The 12,435-nt window shown below is 37.3% G+C and overlaps 1 protein-coding gene across 2 annotated transcripts in view; it reads left to right on the top strand.

The window, feature by feature from the left end:
• The window catches only part of WASF3 (WASP family member 3), a 65,336-nt gene that overhangs the window by 41,385 nt on the left and 11,516 nt on the right, over positions 1-12,435 (top strand). For both annotated transcript variants that reach the window (XM_085062579.1, XM_085062569.1), the window contains exons 3-6: positions 357-499; positions 6,465-6,599; positions 9,996-10,149; positions 11,016-11,133. In XM_085062579.1, the coding sequence (XP_084918705.1) occupies positions 367-499; positions 6,465-6,599; positions 9,996-10,149; positions 11,016-11,133 (540 nt within the window). In that variant the 5' untranslated portion in view covers positions 357-366. The remainder of the gene's footprint in view (positions 1-356; positions 500-6,464; positions 6,600-9,995; positions 10,150-11,015; positions 11,134-12,435) is intronic.

The raw sequence follows: 12,435 nt of genomic DNA, 5'->3' as shown, positions 1-12,435 counted from the left end.
CTGCCAGTTTTTTATAAATGCAAATGTGCACTGAAGTCCAGTGATTCTGGAACTGCAGCACAAGTCTGTGCATGCAGTAAATCTTTCACCAAATCTACAGCAAAAAGCCTACATTACCTATATTGCCTGTGTTCTCTGCTGCTCTGCAGTGCTCTTGTGTTGTGGCTTGAATGTACAGCTCCAGAGCTCGGTAGGAATTGTCCAGTATCTTACAGTGGGAAGGCTGAAGCAAGGGCTTTAAAAGAAGAAAGGTGAAGTATTTTTTTGTAGAAAAAAGCCTGAATGTGTGCTACACTGATTTGGAGCTCTTTATTTCATTTTTGTAAATACCGTATGTATTTGTTTGTAAATTCCAGATTGTGAGCCATGCCTTTGGTGAAAAGGAACATTGAACCACGGCATCTCTGCCGAGGAGCTCTGCCAGAGGGAATTACAAGTGAACTGGAATGTGTAACCAATAGCACCCTTGCTGCTATCATACGCCAGCTAAGCAGCTTAAGTAAGTATCTGTAACTTCCTTCAAGTATTTGATTCCTGAGGAAAAACTGAAGAGCTGAAAAGCTTTAAGATGGATTGTTTTAAATGGCAAAATTACGGTACGGGACATTACCACTTATGTATTGTAATAATATGATATTTCATTGCTTTTATGCTCTTCTATATTTTGAAGTTTATTTAGGAAATGAAAAACCCATCCAACACCCCCCCACCCCAAAACCCCACTCCAAAAAGCAAATTAACAAAAAACCAAAGAAGCAAAAAACCAAAAAACAACAACAAAAAAACCCACCCCAAAAACAAACAAAAAATAAAACACCACCAAAAAAATACCCTGACCAAAAAACAGGAGCATGGAAAACCAGAAATGTTTCTAAGGTGAGAGAAATAAGTGCAAGAAACAAGACCAGCACTTGAGGTCTTCTTGCCTTTCAGTTTTACAGGATGGAGCCAGCAAACTCTTCTGCCTCTTGGCATCGAGTGACACATTTGCCTGAAATTTCAGTTTTTCGTACTGTGCTAATATTTCTTAAGCCCTCTCTTTTTTATGTATGTGTGTGTTCAATTCATATGAATGAAATTAAGCACATTGAAATGATTCCATTTGCTGAACGAGCCTGTAGGCTACTTTTGAGGCAGGCTAACATCAGCTCTCTACAGAGTAGCCTACACATCACACCTGTCAGGTGACACCAACACTAGCAATTCTAGAAGCGTGACTGGAGTGTTTGCAAGATGAACAATATTTTTAATGAAGAGGATGAGAGATGTTTTTCAGACAGTGTTTAACAATCAGCAGCTGTTGTTTGTGCTGATAATGCTGGTCCTAGAAAAGAAATTACTGCTTCGTCAGTTGCTTCACTTTGTAAATGGAAGTGGTTAAAGACTGAGAGTCTGTATGGAGCTCAGGCAGTGGGGCCCACTGGTGTTCAGTTTATGATGATAGGAAAAAGCCTGTGCTTGGGGAAAGAGGACTAGAAACACAGCATTTCCTCTTTGCAGTAGTCAGTAATTTAGGGATTTTTCTGAGCTGGAGGTTGTCTGAATCATCCTATGTAATGATCATTTGTAAAACTATCACGTGTGGTGTTGCTCAGATCTGTTGAAGTAGGGATTGCACCTTTTTCTTGCCCAATGACCTGTGGCAGAATGTCCCACAGTGGAAGTTGACCTGTTTCTTCCTTTTGATACCTTGTCATTCTGATGTAATGAAAAATAATGAAAGGTGATTTCATCTTGTGCATTTCCATAAAAATATGTGATTTTATTAAATGTTTATCCTGTTCTCCTAGTGATATCTTTTCCAGGGTGAAGTGTCCTGATCCATTAGTGATCTTTTTGAATAGAAACCATTTTGTATTTCTGATCACTGTTATTTCTGCTTTGTATATGTAGTTAGGATATGTTGTGGGTGTTTTAAGGTGGACTGTTGAGGACTTCAGATGACATTCAAAACAGACTTTTTCTGTTTTATCATTATTTCCCTAAGAATTTGTAGAATTTTGATCATTGCTAAACATGGGGTTACTATTTTCAGATAAGCTTCAAGTGGACCTCTGATGGTTCTTGAACAGCAGCTGACAATTTAGTGGCTAATGTTATTTACAGTTAATTTGTGTTTGCATTGTAATTGAGTTTCATTCACTTTTCTCAGACAGTTGCTTAGTAGTGATGTCCTTAAGTCTCAGAAGAGTGAGAAGAATGGCTAATGTTCTAATTACACTAAAGGATACCTGATACAACCTCATTTTGGTATTATACAATGATTGGCCAAGTGTGGATAATACACTTTTTACTTGTCTGACTTGCTAGGAATGTCTAGCTTTCATTTATCCAGATTTGGTCTTGGGGCTAATCTGTTATACTGTGTATTTAGATCCTCTTATGATTGTTGCTGACGAGCTGACTACTTATATCCATATCCTGCAATTTTCCCTTAGTGGATTTCTAGGGTCATCTGAAGTCTTTGTAGATAGCCCCTAAAGTTCTGTTAGTGTCAGGTTAAAGATCTTTGCAAATAAATGATGTGTTCTTTGTTTTAACAGATGAATACATGGTATTTAATGAGTGAAAATACCACCAGCATGCTCATTCACAGTCTGAAATATGTCATGTTTGCAGAGGGCTTTTTCTGCAGACAGCATTTGCTTTACCTGTCTTGTGAGCCAGCTGGGAGCAGGGAAATGATCACAGAGAAATGCTGTGCTGGAGCTGAAGTAGTATGTCCTGCTGACAGCATCAGAGCTGGTTGGTGTTCCCACAGCTTGAGGCATAGAGAGAGAGAGCAAGTACAGATCTATCTTGCAGTCACACTTTTTTTTTAGTGTTTCACTGTGAGTTGAGTGTGGATTTTAAAAACTGGCAGGTCTGTACTGTTGCATACAAATTTGGCTTGCCTCTGCTCTTTTCAGGAGACGTGAACAAGTTCCTATCCAAAGGCAAAGTGCTCTCAGGGGTGCTTTTTTTGTATTACGTTTTCAGATTCTGGTTCATTTCCAGCCAGCTGGCTTGGAGCACAGGCAGACTGAGCAGCATTCTGTATGAAACTGCACTTTAATATAAGGGAGAATCTTGTCTAGGGGATTCACCTCCACTTGGGAGGAGAGAATCTGCTAGAGGGGAAGGACGGGGAGCATTTGCAGCCCATACCTGTAAGCACCATGGAGGAAGTGTAATCTGTGGAGAATGGGAAGACTTTTTCTTTCATGCAGAGAACAACATCCAACAACTTGCCTCCTAGAATTTCCTTGGAAGGATCGGGCCATTGGCTTAGTTTCACTAGTTTTCATGCAGGCCTGAGCACACTATATTCATCTGTGTCACTCTCCTCTGTAATACTGCTGACTCAGGCTGGGTTGAAAAGGTTGGGTTTTTTTGCCATTAAGTATCATGCTAGAGGTATTGTGAGAAAAAGGAGATCAGAATCTAAACCTAGTCAGTAACGGCCTACCACTTCTGCACTTTAAAAAAAGCAGAGGGGGAAAGCACAATTCCAATGTTTCTAGTTAATCCAGTTACAAATGGGTGGGTGGAAGCACTGTCTTCTGCTCCATATTGTGATAAAATGAGCAGTCCAAGGAGAGCAGCAGTGCAGTGCTGTCTCCCTTTGGGGCAGCCCTTGAGTCATCTTTATCCCAGTGTCTGACAGAATCACAGAATCAGTTAGGTTGGAAAAGACCTCTGAGATCAAGCCCAACCTGTGACCAAACACCATCATGGCAGGACTGTGGCACTGAGTGCCATGTCCAGTCACCTTCAGACACCTGAATGCCAGGTGATGACATTACCTTTTCACATTGATAATGCATGTTCATGGCATGAAAAATGGTAACCATTTTAATGCATGGAAAGTCTTTCTGTTAACTTGAGTGTGTTCATCCCTGAACTTGTGCTCTGGAACAAGGAATGCAAAGGAAAGCTGTACTTTTAGACTCGAATTGTGTGAACAGAAACTAGACAGAGCGATAACCATGTTGGGTTTCCAGTCTTCAGACATGCCAGCCCCATCATTGCATTCTTCTGTTACAACACTGAGCATTTTCCCTGTTGACAGAAAATACCTTTGGGGCAATGTATCTGACGTGTTAATGCACACTTTCTTATGCATTATGTGAAAATCAGTTGTAATTAATTCAGGTGATGATTGGTCTCTGCTAGAGATGTTATAAACTGGCATGGGGAGATCTTTCATGTTATTACTGTAGAACTTGGGTAGAGGTATTATTTAAATAGTCTTTGTGATCTCCACAAATATTTCATAATGCTTGGAAATTTATTTTGTGAACAATGAAATACACAACTTTATGAAGATCACTTGTGGAAATGCTAGAAAGAGGCACTTTGGTTAATTGACATTAAAAACTATTGAGAGCAGGAATTTGCTGAGGCAGCATCATGACTACCCACAACTACTTTGGTGCTTGGAGGGAACCTTAGAAGGAAAGACTGCGTAATTTCTTTGGTAGATTTTTAAATTAATGTATAGGCTGTCCATATGTTGGGCAACACCTAATGTTTTTAAGTTATTGTCTTACAGTACCAAAATCAGCTCTTAAATTTTTAAGATACATGCTTGCAATTTCAGATAGGTTTTTTTTCCCCTTGTTTCTGTTTTGTTAAAAATCTAATTTAAAAGATGGCAACATAGAAAACACTTGAAGTATTACTTTATTTCTAAAACTTACTGCATCATGTTAATCACAACAGCATGTCCAATACTGCTTTACTATGTCACTGTTTTCATAGACAGGAGATTGACAGTCTGTCTTTCACATGTTCTAGGATAGCAAGTGTATTAAAAAAAATCAAATATTAAAAGAAGTATGTTCCCACTTTGCCTTCTGAAAGATGGCTGACAAGTATCCATCTCCTTGCTTCTCTAGGGGTGATGTGTTTAATCCTGGAATGTGGCAGTTCTCCCTCAGCAGGCTGATTTCAATATATTAGCATAAACTAACATCTATTAAAATTGATTGAGCTCTGAATACTGGTGGCTGAAGAATGTAATAACTGCTCTATTTAGCTGAAGAGTTGAAAAGCTTATTTTTTCCCTAGCTTGGAATAACATCTTCATTTAGAGCAACTAAATCAAGTGGGGATTTTAAATGAATTTCAACTAGCTGCTGGAAAGCACTTAGACACTTTTAGTGTGAAGGTGGTTGAACACTGGCACAGGTAGCCCAGAGGAGTTGTGGAGCCTCCATCCTTGAAAGTGTTCAAAACCCAGCTGGTCAGAATCCTGGCAATCCTGCTCTGTCTTATCATGCTTTGAGCAGGGAGATGGACCAGATGATTTTGAACTTCAGCTATTCTATGGTTGTGTGTGACTTTTGTTTTGGACGGGGAGGAGATTAGGAGCAGGTAGGCAGCATACCTTTCTTATCCACATTCCACATATATATGAAGCAGAGTTTGCATGTACTGAAATATCTTAACATTTTGGGTTAGTTACTGGCTGACCTTACATGTAGTCATGGAAAGTCCTCCATTTGAATGCAATCACTTTTTTAAAAATTTGGTTTTTTATTCACAGTGTTTTCCAATAATGTTTTAGTCTAGTTGTTGTTCCAGGAGAGGTTTAGTTTGGACATTGGGAGGAATTTCTTCACAAAAAGTGTGATTAGACGTTGGAATAGGCTGACTAGGGAGATTGTGAGGTCACCATCCCTTGGAGGTGTTTAAGGAAAGACTGGATGTAGCACTTGGTGCCATGGTCTGGTTGACATGATAGTCATAGGTTGGACTCCATCATCTCAGAGGTCTTTTCCAACCTAATTGATTCAGTGATTTGGTGATCTGGACTAGACTGCCCACTCTCACAGTGATTGAGAACATGCAGCAGGTGGAAGGGAGGCTGAAAAGGTTGTGCACCAAAGTCCAGTGTGGCTGTGGGTAAATGTGGTCAGTGCCCTCTGACCGTCTCTCAGATGATCCACAGACAGCAATGTATGCAGTCAGCATTTGTAGAGGTAAGTGGGCTGCCTTGCAGGAGAATCCTCATTTTTATCTGCTTCACTCTGCTTTAATTTGATGTTGGCCTGTGCTTATGCTTAAAATTAAATCTTAGCTACTATGGATTGCAAGATTTTAATTTCAGAATGTACTTCAGAAGCTTTTATGGACTGCAGTAACTTTAGGCCTTTTCATCACAGAGGCAGGTTTTAATGCTCATTTGTCTGTCAGTTGGCACTAGTTCAGCTACACAAGGATTAGAATTTGTAAGTCTTCCTGTGTTTTTAAAAAGACTACTAACCAGGATGTCCAGAAGAATAGACTTCAGGCAGAATTTGTGGTATATTTTGATATTTTTGTGCAAATCTGTTGTGCCAAATTTTGCTGAATGACAAACTGTGCTGTTATAATCCTACAGCTACTATGTTTTATTATACTTCATTATATTGAAGCCATTTGTCTTGTGTTTTGTAAGCCACCAGCAAAGGGATTTCCTTGTCTATTTTCTTACACAGGCAAACATGCTGAAGACATATTTGGTGAATTGTTTAATGAGGCCAACAGCTTCTACATCAGAGCAAATTCCCTCCAAGACAGAATTGATCGCCTTGCTGTCAAAGTCACCCAGCTGGATTCAACAGTGGAAGAGGGTAGGTAATTGCATGAAAGCACTGAGCCAGAAGTGATGTTGACAAGACCACAGTATTTAATTGCACAGTAACCTCTGTCTTTTCCAAGTAATCTTGTACCGATAGTTCATCTTGTTGTCTTAGTAAGGCAAGCTGGGAATAATCACTTTAGCAGAGCAAGTAAAAGTGTTCTTGAGTCAAGAAGCCCCTGTAGTAATAAAGCTAGTAAACTTCCTTTTTCACAAGGAAAACTTTGAGTTTGTGAGTGTAGTCAATCATAAATTAATAAATCTAGACCGTACTAGAAGTAAATCAGAAATAAGTCAGAATACTGGAATATATTTGAGACACAAGGTGTCCCTAATAATTTCAGGGTAGGGTAGTCACAAACTACACTCGTAGTGTCTGCTCTGGGGTCATCAGAGATCTTTAAATTCTCTGTGTCTAAACAAGGCTCTGTGTTTGGATCAACTAGGTGAAATTCTTTAGGGAGTTCTAGTCACTAGAAACAGTATTTCCTTTAAAAAGTTGATACCCCACTTATGTGCTTGGCCATTCACCTAATAAATACACAGTAAAACCAAAACTTAAAAGATTTGAGTAACATCATTATATTGTTTGAAAACATTTATTTAGGTAAATAAAGCATTTTTCTGTCTAGCTTTGAAAGCTGTTAACATGCATCCTGGCTTCCATGCTACATGTCTGAGCCAGCCACTGCATGTACTTCCTGTTTAGATGATTCCTGACATTTACTAAAATGTAAAAGCTTTTTGTATCAGGACAGCAATGTAATATTGACTCAGTAGTAGTTAATGCTACTTGTGATATATTTAATAGTGCTATTTATATGGCTTATAGATTTTACCTGCCATTTAATTTTTTTACAGTTTATATATTTATAGTGCCAGTTATTAGTACCAATATTAAATTTTACTGTTGATGTCTAATAGTGTAATAGTGTAATATTTAGTGTTCATTTTTCAGGTGGTTACTGTCTGTAATCTATTACGTCTCATTGTTTTATGGCTCTGGAACATATTAACTGTTAAAGTATCACAGTTGCCCAAAGAAGCTGTGGATTGCTCTATCCCTGAAGAAACCTGGTTTAGTGAAAGTTGTCCTTGTCCATGGTAGCAGGATTGGAATGAGATAAGTTTTAAAGTCCCCTCCAAATCAAACCACACCAATTTTTTGGTACAAGCACCTGCATTTTACTGGCCTAGTAGTCAAGAGCTATATGGGAACATAAATTAAGCTCTTAGGGGATCACTATTGAGCTTAATGCTTGAGGCATATTGTACTGGTACTGTGAGCAAACTAGATGATATTCATATATTGTACTTGTTCTGTGCTGAGGTGGATGGTGTCCATCTTTGTGATTTCTAAGATAAATATTTTTGGAAATTCAGTTCTTATCTTGGTTTTGCTGCTGTTTCTTTTTTATTTATTTATTTAATTTTTTAATGCCTCATTAATGTCTCAATTGTGTTATGCAGTACCACCCAGCTACTATTCGGAGTTTGGAGAATAATTAAGAGCAATCTATTGGAAGGGCAAACTAGTGTATGGACTGAAAATTTAATCAGTGTTTATTTTAAATTGACAGCAGTTGTTACTCTTGCATTGCTAATCATGCTTCATATTAATAAGCTGTATATACAAACTGCTGTCACCTTAGTGTCAGTAGTAAATTTCATTAGCTATTTCTCTGTAGAAGTTGAAGTCTTTATAATAATTCATTGTGCTGTCAGAAGTAGTATGTTTCTGGATAGCTTAGGCATTTAAGCAAAATGTCAATTGCAAGGTTGTTTTAAAAAACCCTTCAGATTTGATTGCATCAGTGATTTCATATATTCTTAGCTTTGACTAATATAGTGTATATAAAAATATTTTATACTTATAATAATACGGTTGAAAAAACATTTTAAAATAATTGAGGTGACATTTTCAAAAGCATGTAAATAACTTACGCTAAAAATGCCCAGAAAAATGGATTTTTTACTGTTTTGGATGTCTTCCTACAAGACATACAAGAATGAAACAATTCAGATATATAGATCTAAAAAAATCTGCCTGAAATACCTTATAGACAAGTTTAAATAGAAAATACTTTCAAAATGGTGTTTTGGTACTTCAGATGGTGTGAATGGGGGAATGAGTATTAGACATGGAATATTCTGTTTTTAATTTTTTGCTATTTTAAAAGTTACAGAAGAAATGAAGTAGTTCTTGGAGTAAGAAGCAAGACTTCAGCACAGATAACAAAAATAGTTGGGCAGAGAAGTCTGAGTAGGATTTGGTGTGACATCATGACAAACAATAATAGAGTAAAATTTTATCCCTTTCTCTTTTTTCAGGTCGTCATTATAGTACATTTTTGGCCATTACTGTTCAGTTACCTTGTGAAATTTTTCAGTTCGTTCTTGAGACTCAATAAATTAGATGAATGGGCAAGAAATATTAGATGAAATGTCAGTGGGAATAAAAGGAGACTAAGCCAGGGCATTTTGTTTGCACAGGTCCTACAGCTTACACTCTTCTAAAGCACTTGGATCAAATCCAGAAGTGGTCACAGTCATTGTAGACAAACCAGTGAAGACTTAAACATCTCGTTCAACTGCAGTCTAAAAGCTGTATTTCAGAGTGCTTAGGAGTGGAAGATGGCATCAAGAGCTTACTGCCACTTTTAAATTGTGATTGGCCTTTAACTGGATCTTGATAAAAGTGACAGGAACAATTAAAACCAACTTAAATCTTTCATTTGAAAAGCAAGAATGAAAAGCCTGGTATTGTTTCCCCCAGAGCTGTGTATGTGAAAGGATAAAATGGAAGTATGAGAGTGCAAGTATTTCTCTCTGTAGAGACGTGAAGAAAACTTAAGACCAAGGAGTGTTCAATTATATGGGAAGACTTAGTAGTTGAAAGAGAGTAAAATAAGTGGAACTCTGTCTCTCACAGGAGGTTGTTGCAGCTGTAATTTAAGTATTCTTAGAATAGGGTGGAAAGTGTATGGATACTATGTGTAATTATAAAACTTGCTGTGTCAGAGGAATACCAGATCTTGCGTTTCGGTATTGAAGCCAGTCTGTCTGCTGTTAGAAGTCCAGGATAAACCTTGTAAAAAGGGGAAATCATTGGACATCTGCATGTGATAGAATTCTTGCATCATCTTCCAAGACACAGTCCATGGTTCCATTATTTTACGTGAGGTTCTGGACCAAGTGAGACTTAAATCTGTTTTGTTAGAGTCATTCTTACATGCCTTTGTGCTTAAATATCAGGATTATCCACCAAGGAAAAAATCTATCTTTCTGTATCTTGCAGAAAATGTTTCAAAGAGTTAATGAAAAATGGATGTTGTTTATCCACTTTCATTCATTTCAGACCTGTGATAAATATTTCTGTTTCTGATAGTATCCTTACAAGACATCAACATGAAAAAAGCATTCAAGAGCTCAACAGTTCAAGACCAGCAGGTAGTTTCAAAGAACAGCATTCCGAACCCAGTGGCTGATATTTATAATCAAAGTGACAAACCACCACCTCTGAATATTCTTTCACCTTATAGGTAAGGAAATATCGATTGTTTACATTCTTGTACTTTGCCTTGTATTTCCAAATCATATGCAGAGAATAATTACAGCAGAAGGGAAAAGTTATATTGATTATTGAGATTTGATTCTTCAGGAGTTCCCTGTTCATGGAAACAAAAATTGCTATTGACATGCTTAAAATTATAAGTCATATTTAACAAAAGTCATTGTATTTCAACTCAAGTCTTACATGGCAGCACAAGATCAGAGAACAAGGGCCATTGATTATGTAAAAAGTGAAAAAAATAATACACTAAACTAGCTTCCTTGGTGTCTTTGTCCAGAAAGTTGTGTTTGTTGCTTTTGCCTTCTCACTGTTTCCCCTCTTGCCCCCAGCATATACACAGGGTACAGTCTGTACCCTTCCTTTTCCTGATTACTTGCTGGTCAATACAAGAGCAGCAAGCAGGACTGTGTTTTCTGTTTTCTTTTCCCATTTCCATTATTGTTGTTCATGAAATGAGTGCAGTTTGTCTGAAGGATATGGACAACAGGGTTTTACTGTGTTCTTCAACTTTTAAGAGGTATTAAGAGGTGAGGTGTCTGTATAAAACTCAATCTGCAATAAATTTTAATTTTTTTTAAGAATGGAGTATCAGAGCATTTGCAGTGTATTTGATTTTTAAGGATTTTTAATTGGAAGGTAAATTTGTAGGATTTATGGTCAAAGGATGTGCTTTTGCTGCTGCTGCAAACAGTGGTGGTATTTGTTTATGGACATCCAGTTAGTAAGGGTAGTTACTGATTAGCTTGAAGCTTGGATGATCACCAAAGGTAAGGTTTCTAGATTTAAAACATGCAAATTTATGTATTTTTAGCTTTTCTTCTGCTGTTTTTCCAGGGATGATAAGAAAGATGGATTGAAGTTTTATACCGATCCTTCCTATTTTTTTGATCTTTGGAAAGAAAAAATGTTACAAGATACTGAAGATAAGCGAAAAGAAAAGAGGAGACAAAAGGTAAAAGCAGAAACATAATAGCACATTTGTGCATTACAATTTTATGTGCAGTTGTCCAGCCATAAAAATTGCCAGGTCATACTTGGTTTGTGTGTATGGAAAGACTGTTCCTCTTTGTGTGGCTGTAGATCCAGTGCATTCCATTTTTATAGCTTATCCTGTCTATTTTAAGAAGGCAGCAAATTGAATTTTAGGAGTACTTGGTTATCTTCCAAGATACTTTCTTGAATCCTTTGCCAGTATCTGCTTATTGGTACCCAGAAGAATGGCCCTGTTGTGTTCCAGAAAAAGACATTGTAATGGGAGGGGAAAGGAATTGGGATTATAGTTTTTTCCATTCCAATTTCCCAGGTTTTCCACTCTGATTTTAAAGGAAAAAATACAGATGCTTTTATAAGAATTTATAAAATCACTTGAACATTTCTTTATTCCTTTAGAATGATTTGTACAAAACTACTTTATATATAAATATAAAAGTTGCTTTTAGACTTTGTCTTAGGCATCACATCCCGCTTATTTCCATCCCTGGTATATTTTTTGTAGAGTTTACATGTCTTATTACAGTCTGCAAACCAAATGTAAATATGCTCAATCTCAGTTATGTAGGATTATAGCCATACATCAACGAAATACCCCTTGATAAATTCTAGCTGAAGTGCAATTTGATTTGATTAAATATATGCCAAGCCCAGCAAAGAACAAAGCAGCATAGATTTCAGTTTGCATGGATAAAGTTCACTTTGTGACAGGAAGAAATCTCAGTTGTAGCTTTCCAGAAGATGGTTTACAAATGAGCATTTTATGATCTGGATCCTTTAGAGAGCAGGATGGTTTGGATGAGATGTCTCCAAGGCACACTTTGTTCCACAGGTTTTTCTTTTGTTGTCCTTACAGTAGCAGTAACCAGGAATGAGTCCAGAGCATTTATTAACAATTTGGTACCTGAACTTAAATTTTCAATCTATTAAATAAGAATTCATTACTCAATTTGTACTCTGTAGAAGCACAAAACTTGATAGTTGTTGAGAAACTGTGCAGGTGAAATAAATGTGTATTGTTTAGCAAATTACAAGCTAGACATCCAAATGCCATCCTTCTCAGCTGACCAAACACAACTACTTTTTAGCCTAGTTTTCAGGCACTCAGTGAGGTCTGAGAGTAGTTTCCCAGTATTATTTCCGTAATTTACCCTAAGTGCTCGAGCTGTTGCAGCAGGAGGTTTGTGAGGAGTTTGATTTTCTTGCCTCAAATATCATGCTTTTCGTTTCTGTATACAGTTTAATTGGAAAAATCTAACAGGCT

Source organism: Lichenostomus cassidix, chromosome 1 (genome assembly GCF_008360975.1).
Source record: "Lichenostomus cassidix isolate B80296 chromosome 1, HeHo_3.0, whole genome shotgun sequence".
Classification (NCBI taxonomy): Eukaryota; Metazoa; Chordata; class Aves; order Passeriformes; family Meliphagidae; genus Lichenostomus; species Lichenostomus cassidix.
Note: the sequence above shows the minus strand (reverse complement) of the source record. Positions and strands in the feature narration are given on the sequence as shown.